Here is a 16,384-nt window from a genome sequence, read left to right as displayed (position 1 = left end):
GAGGGGCAGATAAACCAGAGGACTTTGCTGCCATTAAGATAGAATTCAACAGGCTGAAGGATTATGGGCAGAGAACATCACGAAGTTCAACAAAGGCAACTGCAGGGTTCTGCACTTGAGGAGAAATAATCCCACGCAGCAGTACAGGTTAGTAGAGTTAGCAGCCCCGCAGAGAGGGACCTGGGTGTGCTGGCATGCAGCAGGCATTGGCAGCAGTATACCCTTCTGGGCAATGTATCCTGGGCTGCATTAGGAAGAGAGAGTCCAACAAGTCACTCTGCTCTTATGAACATTATACTAATATAATGTTCGTAGCAATTTTAACATGCTCAGGTCAGATCTGCTATTAGATCAACTTAGAATTAAGAATCAAATTAGAACTACCAAATCTTATCCTTGTCAGTACCATAGCAGTGAGATCCCATGAAAACGTCACTCATGCTTCCTTCAGGAGTATGTGTTCTGTTGAATAATTACTGCTTTGGGCTCTGGACGTATCTTTGACTTCTCCCTCTGGTACATAGCAGAGAGGATTCAGAGACAGAGGCTACAAAGGAGCTGCAGTAGACAACAGGCAGTAGATGAATAGAACCACAGCGTCCAGCCACATAATATGGCACAAGTGGATTACCTCCTCTCTCTCCTTGTGCAATTTGAAGACTCTTACACACTTCAGTTTAGTTGCTAATGAGGTAAAGAATTAGATTTTAGCACTGATTAAAGACAGTGACTATTAAATGTAGAGATACCATGCTTTTTTTTCCCCAAAAACATTTCTTGAGAACTTAGAAGTACTCCTTTAGACTATAGATTTATTGAATAAAGCCTTTAGGCTCTATGTTTTTTTAAGAGAACCAATTTTATTTTTCTTTTTGACCTTCGTCTGAGAACACATCACAGTGCTTTAACTCAATTCCATTTCTAGTCCATTCCAGTCTAAAATATAAGGAATGCCTGATGTTATCCTCAAGTATAACACATTTGTTTTATTACCAACATAAAGGCACTGCATTGTACAGAACCAAATCACAATAGTTAATAAACTTTAGAGAGATTTTTCCTTATAGTTAAAAGGTACAGATCTATAGTCTTTCTCTAGTTTTACAAAGGACAAGGAAGGTACAATTTAAGCAATACATGGTGTGTTCTGATTTAATGCATTTTAAGAATATTCACAACTGATTCCACTTATTCTCTTTCCTGTGATGTACTTATAAATTTATATATACAGAAAACTATTTGTATTTCTTATAGTTATCTCAACTATTTCATTTTTGAAACAGAGAAATGAAAGAGCAGTTGCAGAAGTTATCTTACATACTCTAACTGGTACAGTTAATGTCAGCAAATCAGTGTATTTTAATATTATCGAATTCTCATTCGATATTATTGTGAACCATTATTTCATTACCATTCATAGAATCATAGAATCACAAGGTTGGAAATGACCTATCAGATCATCCAGTCAAACCGTCTCCTCATCACCATTGCCACCACAAGCACTAAACCATATCACGCAGCATGTCGTCCAGATGCCTCTTGAACACTGCCAGGGACAGCAACTCCACCACCTCCCTGGGCAGCCAATCCAGTGCCTGACCACTCTCTGAGAGAAAAAGTTCTTCCTTATGTTTAATCTAAACCTCCTCTGATACAATTTGTGGCCATTACCCCGTGTCCTGCTCGTTGCCTGGGAGAAGAGGACAAACCCCTCCTCATCACAGCCTCCCTTGAGGAAGTTGTAGAGTGCAATGAGGTCTCCCCTGAGACTCCTCCAGACTGAACAACACCAGCTCCCTCAGCCGCTCCTCATAAGCCTTGTGCTCCAGACCCCTCACCAGTTTTGCCGCCATTCTCTGGACACGCTCCAGGACCTCACCATCTTTCCTGCAGTAAGGAGCCCAAAATTGAACACAGTACTTGAGGTACGGCCTCACCAGTGCTGAGTACAGAGGGATGATCACCTCCCTGCTCCTGCTGGCCACTCTATTTCTAATGCAGGCCAGGATGCCGTTGGCCCTCTTGGCCACCTGGGCACACTGTTGGCTCACGTTCAGCTGAGCATCAACCAACACCCCCAGGTCCCTCTCTTCTTCACACTCATCCAGCCACAGCTGCCCCAGCTATGCATCTCTACACCACTTACCTTTGCTGAGTGATGACCTGTAAGGCCCACCTGCCTGAGACAGTGAAAGTTGGGGAAACACAGGTGATGCTGTGGGGATGGGCTGAAAACAGCTGCCACCAGCCCTACAGCACAAGGCAAGCAAACACTCTCGCTAAAGTCCAGGAACAAATTAGGATGGGCAAGGCTCTGCTGGCACCCCAACATATGCAGTGGAGGGACATGAGGTCACAGTCCATCATCTGGTAACATAACACTTATTTTTCTGTGGCATCAAAACTAGTTGCCCAGGGTGCTGTCACCCTGAGGAGACTTGCCCAACCCCTCAGCACACTAGTCAGCACCAGCACTGTACCTCTGCACAACCGCTAGGGCTGCTGTGGTGTTGCTGTCAGAGTCTCCCAGTACTCACCCCAACCTAGTCCTAGTGCTCCCCACTCTGCCAGGGGCCCTCTCCTATGAGTGACAAAGGTACCCCTCAGAAGTAACCAGCAATTTCATTTCTTAGAAGCAATGATTTCTTCTTTCATACAAGGTTAAGAAAAACTGACCTTGCACAAAGCTTTTGTGCCACTTTCACAATATACATAGACTCTGCTATTACAGTTTTAACAACATACACAGATTCAGCTCACATGCAGTTCTTTGTGCATGTAGGTACATATGCATAACTCTCTACTATTGAAATTAAATAACTTAAAGATTAGGTGTATTAGCCAAACTGCACTTAGTATTTTCATTGTTTAGCACTGCCTAGCTTTCAAGCTTTCTGACATTTTGTCTCTTGTAATTCAGAACCTAATGTGGACTTTTACCTAAGCTTGTTACAGACTGTAGCGTAGCTTCAAGAAGACATTCAGACTTTTAGCAAAACTCTCATACAATAATGAATATTTGTTTATGGTTTTAATTGACTCTTCAAATATTCTCTTCTTCCTTTGATTTTATGGTAAATACTTCTTTTAAGCAGCATATTTTTAACCATCACTCCCAACCCTAAGGGAACTTAGTTTTTACCTTAAGACTGCTAATCACACACATACAAAGTACATTTTATTGACCTAATTCTATTCCAGCTCATTAAACAGAGCTGATTTCAATGGTCAGGAAGAAGTAACTGAATACAACATGTGAAAGAGTCCAACCAATTAAAAATGGAGTGGTTGCTCAGAGTCCACTGAGGGGTTTTGTAATTATTCCATTAAAACACTATGGAACAAGCAACAGCATACAGGACAGTGTTCGAAGAGAGTACACCAGCAACTGAATCAGGAATTTCTATTTCAGAACAACCTAAAATGAAAAACACACATTTTAAAATGTTTTTGTAAGTAAAAATCTTACTGTCCTAGGCAAGACTTGTTCATTGCCAAATATTCTGAAATAGAGTTAGAAAGTTTTCTAACTGCATGAACAGTGGCTCTTTTTTTCCAGTACTGAATTCTGAAGGCTCTATAACAACAACTTGCTTTTTATCCAAAACCAAGGCAGAGAGAAAAGTGAAACAATTTACTCTATAATAAATATATACTAAAATATACAGTTAGAGTCTAGGAAAAGTTTTATAACTGGAAACAATCTCAATGAGATTAGAAAAGAGCTCAGCAAGAATAAAACATAATCCATAATAGTAATTGTACCTATTTCCAGAAGATCTGGAACTGATTTCAGCCTTTGATTCATGGTCTCCACCCTAAAAATCCATATTTTTAGTAGCTTGGGATAAAAGCAAGTGCTGGTAGATGAGGATGTTGATGACCAGACATGGTAAATTTCTGCCTGTCTGCTTAGGCAAATACTTTCATGAGATCAAATCCAGAGACTGGAAAATCCCAAAACAAACCCAGAATTGTCATGATAAACAGTCTTTAAGAGACAGCACTGAAATGCCACTGGCTGGAAGCAGTCATTAAAACAAGTGGTTTACTGCAAAAAAGATTTGCAACCTGTATCACGCAAGTATTTCTCATGCTCATCTTTTAATATCTATTTGTGAACTAACCTTTATTACAGCCACTGCCCCACATTAATTATTGCCATTAAGATCAGTGTAAAGTATTTCACCATTGCTAAATAAAAGAGGTAAGGATCAAACTCAAGCACATAACCCTGGACTGTACACCCTGCTGACTTCTTTGTGGCTCTATTTAGATGGCTCCATTTAGATGGCTCCAGAAAGTCTTTTAATGCATTTCTAGAGAAGATGTATCCTACACATGGCTTTCCAAGGACATCACAGGCAGCACTGGTACAGGTCTGGCTCCTTTGTAGCATCCTACAAGATCCCCTTCCTACTGGCAGGCACCCAAGCAAGATTCTTCTTACATTTTACAGAGCCAGAGGTGAAATGCTACCTGCATTCAGGAACTAACAGCTTATGCTCACAAACACAATACAGGCAGCAATCCTTACAAAACACATATGTGATAAAATAGACCTCAACTGATACCACTGCATAATCCACTTCCTGTCCCTGTTCAAATCCTTTTCTGGAGATCTGAACATGTTCAACAAATAGCAGAAGCACACACAGATTCTTGATTTAACCTCCAATAAAGCCAAAATCCAAATTCCCCGAATTTCAACTGTACTGGAAACCTAAATTAGAATTCAAAAAAAGTGTTTGGGGTTGCTTGTGACCCAGACCTTAAGCTGATTTAACTGCTACGTTAAGCTGAACTAGCAAGAATATTTTAACTTGAATTAGTAAAACAGCATTAGGCACCAACTTTTTCTGACATTAAGACATTCTTCAAGCAGTTTTTTGCCTTGTTTATTTAATTCTGTACATATAACTGTTTCCAAAAAGTCTTTGCAATAAACTTCATACCAATCAACATCTTCATTCCTTTAATTACGTTTTTTATTATAATGACACCATAAATGGTCTCCAAAAATTGCCAAAAGAAGCCCAGCTTGGTTCCTAAAATTCAAATAATCTGTTCAGAGTTTGAAACAAAAATAATGGGATTGATTCTACAATTCCAGAAAATTTAGCTTTTCTCAATATATCATCGAACTTAGCTTTCTGGTGCAAAGACAAGCCTGGCAATTAGATCATGCCATCTAACAATCAGCTGAAGAGCTCTGGGCACCACTGACTGCTCCAGACATCCACTGCCATCATCCATTGCCAAAATGCATGGGGCTGATGGTTCCCATTTGGTGCCCACTCCCAACTCCAGGAAGCAGAGGAAGCATCCCCAGAGGATGGCAGCTAACAGTCCTGCCAAGATACTCCAGAGGCTCCAGTAAACCACAAACAGTGCTGGAAGCCCACTCATAAACAACCAAACTGAGACTCCTACAGGCAGCTCCAACACCTATTTTCAGAAGTCAGCATCTACATAAACTGTTTGCATACAAGGACATATGCTGATGGTAAGACTGCAGACACTGAATATTCCCACCAGTATCCCATTACATGTTGTGCCATGTGACAGATAGCAGCAGAGGGTCAGTCTGATAGAACGGTGTCTGACATGGTAGTGCGTATGAGGTGCGTCACTGAATTCTTTCATACCAAAAACACGTCAAAAATCATTCATCAATGCTATCTGAACTTCTGTGAAGCTCAGTGGATGTGAGCACACTGAGGGTTGGGTTATGCATTTCAGCAGTGACAGTGGATCACCTCTGCTGGTGAAGAATTTTACAAGCACAAGATGGAGGTTCTTGTTTGTCATTGGCGAAAATACACAGCTAATAGTGGTGATTATGCTGAAAAAACAGTGTTTTGCAGCTGAGAATTTGCTCTACCAAATAGTGTTATTGTGCTCTTTGTTGTAGTTTCCATGCAGTAAACAGGAGGCATTACTTTTAGAGTGATTACATACATAAATAACCACTACAGTTATTTCCTCGAGGTAACAATGTTTCTTCCCTACTCTCAGTATAGGAGTGAACATATGGCATAAAGTAAAAGATGACATAAGTACAATAGTTACACCAGACTATGGATGGAGAAGAGCACAGTAACAATTAACATATCGCTCATACACACGCAATGAGCACCAAACGTTTATGTCACTGACAGTGCTTCATGGTTTTGGGTTTTTGGTTTTTTTTTTGTTTGTTTGGGGTTTTTTTTTTTTGCTTGTTTGTTTGTTTTCAGACAAAATATCTGCATTTGCACAGAACCTAAGCAGGCTTTCCAACAAAAGCATTTGTTTTCTTTTTGGTGAAGGTTATGATAAAAGCTTAAGCTACAGATAATGTAATAAGGCCTTGGATACTGTTCTGTGTACTGGTGACCTAACTACAATATCATAATAATAACAGATAATCCTAAGTTTAACACAACGTTTCAGAGTGCAGTTCACAAGTCAGTCTGTCAAAAGCTCTACTTTGAAGTGATTCCTGTTGGAATAGATATAGCATAGCTAATCTCTGCTTGCAGAATAAAAACTTTTACCAATTATCTTAGAATAGGAAGTGATGAACAACATTTTTAAGTAAGGCGGGCGTTAATTCAACTTTTGCTGTATATCAAAATCAGTTTCTGTCACGAAAACACTGATTCACATTTACTAATTCACATCTAAACATGAATGGATTTTACACATAGGGATATTATTTAATTATGCACTTAGAGAATAAAAGTATTTTCTGTCTCTATGTCCCCAAACATGAAAATATCCTTATGTTGCACTTTCAGAAGTACGACTCAAATCAACTGACATACAAGACTGGAAAAAAAGAAACATCCAGGAAGGTACTTCTCATTATATTTATGATTTCCACTTTAGAAGTTTCATTCTCAATACAACACTACGATGCACTCAAATTTCCATTATTAAGACTAGGATTTTATCTAGATAACGTGTAGAATACGCGCACACCTACCGGCTGCAGCCGTGCCAATCCTCCCGTGCCATTCGGCGCTCACCCCACCGCCCTACCCACGGTCCTCCCCGCCCGTCCGGGGGCTGAAGAGCGACTCGCAGCTCGCTGCTGCCGCTGCTTCCGCCGCTCCTTCCCGCGGTGCCCCCCGCTCTCCCCTCACCTGCCAGCGGGAACTTCGGGACGCTCCTGAGGGAGCCGAGCTGACGCAACTGGAAAACTTTCCGGCCAGTCTCGCAGCTCCGCGGCTCCTCACCCCGAGGGGCGGTGATGGCCGCGGCGGCGAGCAGCAGCAGGAGAACGCTGAGGCTCCGTTCCCCTTTGCCCGTCAGCCTTCGCAGAGAGCGCGGCTCAGAACCTCCAGAGCCTCGCGCCGCCAGCCAGCTCGCCGCTCGCTAGCGCCGCCCGCCGCCCCCTGCAGGCGGAGCCCTCCCCAAGGCCGGCCGTGCTCCCCGCCCGCCCCCTCCTGCGAGGAGGGGCCCCGGCGGCGGAAGGGCACTGCCCACTAAGGAGGGCGAGGATGGATGCTGGGAGACCCCCGCAGCCCGGGGTCATCACACTAGAATGAGGAAGCCCCTCCATGTACACATTTTAAGGATATGCTCACCAATACAGCTGGAAGTTTTTTCGTAGGTTGTGAAACTGCCCGTGATCACCCAGTGTGCTACAGCACGAGTCTATCCCAGCTTTCACTCCAATCCTGCATCTGCGGCATCAATTTAAACACAAGACTGCAAAATTGTGAGGAACGCGTGAATTATTCTGAGCACCCATGTGAATAAGGGTAACAAAACAGCACATCAGTAATTAAAACCTGCGTTAGAAATCAACTGCTTCACTGCTGAGCAAGGCAATAAGGCATTTATTCACATCTAATCTACTGAGTGACAGCTTAATTCATTACCTGTGCAGAGAACTACTCTTTCCTTTCTCTCAGCCATTTGTACTCATGGACCTGGCAATTTCCTTCAATCAGCAAATTCCACATACAGTATCTGAAATGTCCTTTAACAGAATTTGTTCTACTGTCCTTACACAGCTGATAAACAGAACCATGGTGTATATATAATACATATAATACATAAGGACTGAACAAAGAAAACAGGTTACCATATTTCGATAAAGCAAATTACTGCAAAAGAGATTTGGAGCTCTTCATGAGGAAAAAGGGGGAGAAAACAGAACTGGAAATAAAGAGATGTGGTTTCAACAAAAATAGAAGTAATTAACAATTCAATACCTTGTCTATATGCTGTTAGTAGGTAGCAAATCCCTTGCCACTCAGTAAAACACTTGTTCTTATAGAGAACACTTCTGAATATTGAAGAATATCACTGGAAAAAACAACTTGGATGTGGGAAGCAGAAATCATAGGATCTTACTTGGCAACTTGAAGATGGTAGAGGAAATCCTGGGAACCACAAAGTGATTCCTCAACATCCAATACATTGTTCACAGTAAAGATACAAAAATAATTTATTAGAAAAGAGGGGGAAAGTCTTGCCAAATAAGAAATACATACAAATATTCTTTTTAAAATGTGAGTTTCTTTGAACTGTACAGAAGTTCACCATCAGCAACAGATGATCCCAGAGCCCATGGATTTAAAGCAAACTGGTATTTTATCATATCTCTTATTGGTAATGACTCAACTGAAACTTCTATGCTCCAACTCTACAGGTTAAGCAAAAAGACTGGTAAGAAATCAAATTTTCATCTTCTATCTTTTATTTTCTCTTGACATACAACACTAACTACTTACATACATAGCTAACAGTTCAGACTGTCATCTTACTTGTAAGTACTGAAAACCCTTTATTTGGCTGTGCTACCTTCCCTGTATCCCTTAAGAGAGCTGCCACAAAAATAATTTTCCTTACTTTACTTACATCTGCTTTTCTCACACCCTTTTTGCCATATCAAACACAAGCCATTTAGCTTTGATTGCAAGTCCTTTTACCATTCCCATCCCATTCATGATGCTAATTTGCAAAGGACTGCAGCACCTGCCCCCATCTCCAGTTTCTAAAATGAAGAAATACTTTTATGCTATCTCCTATTTTGTTTTAGATATCCGAAAGTAGTTCAGACATCTGTTAAGCTTTCTTAAGTCATTCTTCAAGGCTCTCTCAGTCACAAGTCCTATCTATTATTTTTACACACATCACATCAATTAAGGAAGTTCTTATTAAAACTATGTACTGTGTGTTCACTACTACGTTTACATCACGTGCCTGTGGAAAACTCAGGTAACTACTTCTGGACTAATCCACAATCTTTCTAAACTCTTCCTGGTTCTGACACTGCCCTCTTGCTTTGAACTTAGTGGGGGAACTCAGCACTTACATGGAGCTCCTTGAAACTTTAAAAACAGCAGGGAATTAAAAAAACAAAAACAAAAAAAAACACCCTTCCCCACCCCTCAGTTATGCAGAATTACTGTACAGTTGCTATGGTAAGCATATAAAGAAAATCCTCTTATTTTAGGTTGGGATAATTAAATTAGAAGACCCGAACTGAAAGAGCTGTGCACTATTTGGATTCATAGCACTATCCTACTCTGCCACCAATGACCCCATAAACTTACGAGGCCAGTAAAACTTCACATGCAGATCCATTAACTGCTTCAATGAAAGAGTTCATAACAGTATTGCAAAAGTTTGAGAATTTATCTACAAACACAGGTCAGCGTGTGGGTTTCCTTAATGAATTAAGAAATTTTAATTATATTTTAAAATGAAAACGTTAACAACATTATGTGATTCTTTGTGATTACAGTGGATTATCAGCTGTGACCTCATAGGCAAACAGATGAGACTACGCTAGGGAAATAACTGCAAGTCACAAAGAAGAATTGTAGACTATCCCCCCTCCACGTTACAAGCGCTTTTTTACTACTATTCCTTATTTTAACCTAAACTTTTATGCTTATCCGCACTGCATTATGCCCCTACCACTCTGTGTCCCACTTCCCCATCCTTGCATAACTCATTGTGTGATCCTTATATTCACAGAGAAATCAGCAAGCCGGTACCCGCCGCTGAGGACCTGAAGCATCTCTGCTTTTGAACTGCTGCCTGACGCACCGCTCTGCAGGACGCCGCCAGCTCCGCTGCAGCCCGGCGCGTAGCCGGGAAGCCCAGCGCACAGCGACCGCATCCGGCTTCTGTCGAGCGCCTCTGCCGGCCGGCGGGACGGGCGAGGGGAGAGCTCCCTCCTACCTTTTTTTTTTTTTTTTTTTTTTTTTTTTTTTTTTTTAAATTACTGCTACTTTCTTTAAAGGGAAAAGGTTTTCAAAATGCAAGTATTGCACCTTGCTCGTCTAGAAACAGCTTCAGCTCTTCACAGTGATTCAGAAGTTCAAGAGTTTGTTTAGGAATATTGTATCCAGTATGTAATTACATACGTATGTTTTCATAAAGGTTTTATTTAACAATTTATACTCCATGTCTAGCTCAGCAGTTTACTTTAAAAAGTACTTCTCCTTACTACTAGGTACAGTGTTTCCATATGGACTTTCTCAGATATTCTAACATTGAACATTCTTAATCTCATTTCCTCTTAATTAGTGTCACTTGTCTTACTTCCCAGAAACGTGGGCCTGTACAATTAAAACACTGTCAGACAAGAACATCTAAACTGCTCCCTAAGAGGGAATAACCAGTAAGGAAGACTGCAACAAAGGAAAGCAGCAGCTTACAAAATATTCACATGTAACAGAATAAAAAGTGTCATGTAATTGGAACTGTTCTGCAATCTAATCCTAATATGAAAAAATCCACATTCAGTATCACTGCTTCAGTCTAGCATCAACAATGGGAGGAAGGGGGTATATAAAAACTCCATATACTTCAGTTGGTACTCAAGCATTCTTTAAAGCATTTACAAAAAGATTAACAAACAATTTTGGTCTCCTCTAAGCACATAACGCTCAGGGAATGACTTCTTTTCACTATTAAGTTAAAAATACTCATGTTCTATTGTGCCTAGAGATGAGAATTAATTTCCCTTAGTCCACATGTTTGCAGTACTTTGACTTAATCAGAACAATGGTGTTCAAGGAGATTCTGTGATCAGAAACCTGTTCAACAAGAGGCAGGATGCTAATAAGTTATCAGCTAAGTCACAACACGAGTATTTATGCATACACTAAGCAGCATCACTCAACTTCTGTTATTTACTGTTGCTCTCACCCACACAACTTGCAAAGAGTTAACTCTATTGTTGATGCCCAGCTTTTCAGTTTTTGCAGGTACAGAAATAGTTTTTCATCTATTCTAGGAGGCATAAGCTGAAGGACTTGCATATAAACAAAATACACTCGATCCTTTAACTTCCTGCAACTGCTACAATACACACTCCTTGTTCAAATGTTAACATGCCCTCTTTTCCCCAAGTGAAATGAGGACCAAAACATGCAAAAAGGAGCAACCTGCAACAGTAACAAAATAATTTTACTTTATAGATTTAGTGCAACAGTGAATCACAAGACTGTTAACTGTGTGTAAATCTTAGCTATACAAGCTGCAAGGTAAATAAGGTAAGCTAAATCCATTCTACTTAAAGCAGCAGAGTAAAAAATTAAAAATATTTTTAAAAATAGGTCTCCCAGGACATTTCATAAGACAATAAAACCCAAGTTACAGCACCCTTCACTACTTCAGAACCTATTTTACCATAGTGCTCCACTCTAACTAATCATACACATCCTGCAAACCAATGCTCAAAGATAAAAGGTCTTTCTTCATGTCTCTGCAGTCTTCAGTACACAGCTACCTTGCTGTACACCTTGCTGTACCAGCAGAGTTGAAAGTTAGTTTGCCTATAACATTACTTCAGCTGTCACAGGGGAAAAAGTTTCTACCCACATAGGTACAACCCTCAGCTCTCATGCTTCCAAGAAAGTATGGTTTAGAGTTCACAGAAGTTATTCCATCAATAACAGTTGATTGACAGTTCTAGATCTATGTTCTACGCAGTTCTCAAGTTTCATTCAGCACTGAGTTTTGCTCAGAGGGACTGACTCCATTTCTTCTAACTCAGAGTCTTAGTTCCAAATTCATGAAATCTAAGTTAGGCAGTTAAAGGGGAGTGATTCACTAGCACTGAATCCTGAATTTAGTTATTCAAAATCAGGGCAAATCTAGGGAGCTAGAAGTCATTAAATGTTTAAGTTTCCCTCAGCACTGACTCTCAGAGACATCTGTTCAGAAGCAGAAATTTAGTAGCTACACCCTACCAGTGCTGAGTAAGTGACATACCCCGCCACAAGGTCCCATCTGAATCCATAAGATAAATGAACCTACTAAATCTGGAGTTCAGCCCGAAGTGCAATTATTAGGTCACATATAGGGAAATACCAAAGAAAATAGGTGCAAGCATCCTCATTTATTTTAATACCACTAACACATTCAATATGAGCATTTGCTTGAATAATTCAAACTTTCCACATCTCTCCTGAGAGAGCACACAGGATATTAGTGCATTTGCAAAGTGGCAGGGCTTCACAAAGTCTTTCTGAGGTTACCCCAACATGTACTGTAACAGCTGGAGCAAGTGGGCTGAAATGGAGCAGAATTTCACGAAGTTGAGATACTAGACAATTCTGGATTCCAGTCTTCTCTTATGATAAAGTAGTATTTTGTCTTGACCTGCTAGCACAAACCTCTTTCTACACTATAAGCAAACAAAATAGAGCTCTAACTTTCTACTGAGAGTCTATGAGCCTCCCTAACTACCTCACATGCTCTCCTTATAAATTAAGCAATTTATACCACTATACAAATCCTTTATGAACTCGGTAATTAAATTTACAACACTAGAAATGAATTCCCAACCTTGTGCTTCATAAAAATCACACTGTATAATTGTGTTAATGTCCATCTGCCTCCAATAACTTGTTAACGGGTACTTCTTTGGTTTTACAGATATGGGATATCAGAAACGCCTCAATTACATAAAAAGACTCAAGTGGAAGTTGGATTACTTTGGATAACAAAATTAACTGCAGTACAACTAGGTTTCATGATTCTGCTGCTCATTAACTTCTTCCTAGGTTGTACTTCTAGTACACTATCTAATTTAGCATTAAATAAATGAAACAAATGTATGGAGATAGGCCTAGGTCCTCCTTATTAAATAAATACATCATACCTACAGAGATATTTAGGTACCAGCAATTCTTACAATATAATTTACTGCAACACACACACACACACACACACAAAAAAAAAAAAAAAAAAAAAAAACAAAAAAAAAACACCAAACCAAAAAAATGGTATTTGCTTCTAACAGAGGAACAAAATCTTTTATGAGAAGGAATTGCACCCAGCCAGTAAGCAGACTAACTCAAACCATACCCTGGGAGATCATCTCTGAAAACTGCATTTATTTCCTAGCTTGCCAATACCATTAACATACATTTCATGGAAACTATCTATTATATGTGAGCAAATATCTACTTCGGCTCTTACAAAGCCATTGTGCAAGCAGGAATTAGATATTACAGCATGTAAACACTTAGAGAGGTTGGCCTACTGTTAATCACTTAGTGTTCCAGAGCACTGTAAAGACAATGCAGGCATGTAATCTTAATCTCAAGTTTCAGCAGAATTTAAGTGCTTCTTAGAAATAGAAAGGAGAAAGAAAAACAAAACAAAACAAAAAAAAAAAAAAAAAAAAAAAACTGGAAAGACCTTAGAAGGTTTCCATGATTCCTGTAAATAATACACCTGTAAAAGTATTCCAGCCTTCCTTTCCAGTGCAACTCCTGGATGACTTTAAAGTATGTATCTACACAAAATATATAAATCTTAATGTTTAAAGCAAAAAAAAAAAAAAAAAAAAAAAAAGTGAGGGTATGTGTTGAATTATACATTTTTCTTGGTGTCATTTGGCTAGGGTATATTGTCTGATGCAATATTACTAAGATAATATGATATTATACATCATACCAAAATGGAATACAAATTCCACTCAGCAGGGCTATTTCTATATTTTTGTCTGTATATTTTTTGCCTCCTCCAGGAGACAGAAGAAATTAAAAAACAAAGGGTTTTCCTGAAGAATTTCATTTGCAGGTGGCAACTAGCCACTGCAACTGGCCCCACCTTTACCCCAACAGAATTCCATCAGTACATAATATTTAATCATACAAAATTAGAAAAATAAATGCTACAGACAGCACTCACATAGATCTAGGTCACTGCATTCATGATTTCATAGGTGCCACGTTGCGATGATTTTTCATGTCAGTGGATCGGTATTCTACACTACAACATCAAGTAGTGCACTGGGAGTTAAAGAGTTAATGTTTCAATTCTGTGCATTGATGATATTTCCAGTCTCTTGTTCTCAAAAGAGAAGACTGAACTACAACTCCCAAAAGACTTCGTTTTTCTATTTCCATTTAGAGGCAAAGATAAAACTGACTGGGAGTCATGAGACTTTTCTCTTTGCTCCTTGGCAGTTTTACCTACAGTATTAGGGTAAGGACTTTGGTTTCAGAAACTCTCTCATTTCATTTGATTTATTAGCTTCAATTCCAATCATATTGTACTATATTGTGTTATATCACATTTTACTATTATATTTAGTAAATCAAGATTTTCCTTAGGCCATTGCCGTCATCCCTTGTCATATAATAGGCCAAACCAGAACAAATCTAAGAACTGGCCTACATCTTTTCAAGTTGTTATCTATCTCAGTTTAGTTGTGAGAGCTAAACCATATCTGAAGGTTGCACACCTCATTATTTTGTCCTGCAGTCTTGTTCTCATAAGAAGCTACAGAAATCTAAAGAAGGGAACACAATAATACAATCCAAATGAGAAACAAGAATATGTAGTATGTACAATAGTTCAGGATGGCTTAATACAAGTATTTCAGTTAAAACACATGAACTAGTTTCCTAACAAAATAATTATACATTTTCATTTCCCCCAGAGTATGAAAACTCAGGGAGGAATGTTCCATTTCTCCAATTACATTTTCTGGTACCAAGAATTAAAAACAAGCAAAAAACACATTAGAAAAATATGTATATGCATCCCCGGAAATTTCTCATTCCATTAAAAAAAAAAAAAAAAGTCAAAGCTTCCTCCAAATTCTGAATACTTCATACAAAGCTATCTATTATACTTAAGCTCTCCTTTTATTATAAGTTCTTGTGGTTACCAAAAATGACAGTTCACCATCATCTGCTCCTTTGTTGCTATAATCTTGCTCTGTCGAAACCCACTGCCTACTAAACCCTTTATTTTAAATACCTTCATTTTTAAGCATATAAACAGTTGCAAGGCTAATTTAAGGCATGACTGCACAGTAAACACCATCTTCTTTGAATTTTTCCCGAGGAACCGACCTTCTGACAATTCCCCCCTGCCTCCCTTTCGGTCAGGATATCTGTCATCTGTCTCACTTGTACAATCCCGCAATACGGAGTAGAAACAGTCTTCTTAGCTACGCTGGCTTTAGGAACATTGCTACTGATTCTGAACAGTTGTTTTGCAAGGTGGCCTCTTAAATTATCATAAGCTTGACAGGATATTGAAATTCATGCTTATTTAACTATTAAGAAAAGTATTTACAAAATGATTCAAAGTTGGGAGTGTTTATTTAGTAGGTCTGATTCTGATTTTAGATTTCTAACTAGATGAATATATACAGCTAGAACTAACTTGTTTTGGCAACTTGTATAGCAACAGCTGCAAAGCATTGGAGCCACCAACTGTTCAAACATGGCAACAGCTAGCTAGCATCTATCCCAGAGCACTTCATACAAAGCATAAAATTCTGTCAGCAAGTTTCTTTCCTTACCTAACACACATTGTAACAATCACCCTATTAAAATTCTGTAAACTTTACACTTGATCAAATAAAGCTGGTTATTTGCTTCCTAATATTATATTCCTACCTCTAATGACATGAACTTAACCTAAAAGTTCTTGTAGTTCTCAGTTCAATTAGACACCTATATTAGAGGTGCTCCTGATAGAGATATACAGAAGACATAGCTCCTGAGCACTAGGTTCAACAAGTTTACACAAGCTTTTTATAAAGAACTCTGGACATTTATCACTGTAGAAAAAAAAATATATCTTATTTTCAAATGTTTAACAGTAGTTAAAGTAATAAGATAATCAGCAAAATGGAAAAAACTTCCCTTCAGAGTACACTCAATCTCATCTCTAAAAGCAGAACCCTAAGGAACAATCTAACATTTATCTTCAATATCCTTTCCAACAACATGTGACATCAGAACTGCTTGAATTATTGGTCACTTTTTTAAAACTTTAAGCAACCTTAATGGATGCTTTTCTTCACCCCATTCAGTTCTTCAGGTTACACCTCTGCCACTTTGGATATAGATGGCTACTTTTCCATGGATACTCTCCAGCTAAGGAAAACAGCTCAGCT

The 16,384-nt window shown here is 39.1% G+C and overlaps 1 protein-coding gene across 1 annotated transcript in view; it reads right to left on the bottom strand.

The window, feature by feature from the left end:
- Positions 1 to 10,126, bottom strand: part of GPC5 (glypican 5) — a gene marked incomplete at both ends in the record, with an annotated part of 607,225 nt that extends 597,099 nt beyond the window's left edge. Inside the window, 3 exon segments of the mRNA XM_079539519.1 lie at positions 7,131 to 7,362; positions 7,366 to 7,519; positions 10,002 to 10,126. Coding sequence (XP_079395645.1) covers positions 7,131 to 7,362; positions 7,366 to 7,519; positions 10,002 to 10,126 — 511 coding nt within the window.
- Between the last annotated feature and the right edge of the window lie 6,258 nt (positions 10,127 to 16,384).

Source organism: Tetrao urogallus (assembly GCF_951394365.1).
Source record: "Tetrao urogallus genome assembly, chromosome: 1".
Lineage (NCBI taxonomy): Eukaryota > Metazoa > Chordata > Aves > Galliformes > Phasianidae > Tetrao > Tetrao urogallus.
The sequence above is the reverse complement of the archived record's forward strand: the minus strand, read 5'-3'. Positions and strand labels throughout refer to the sequence as shown.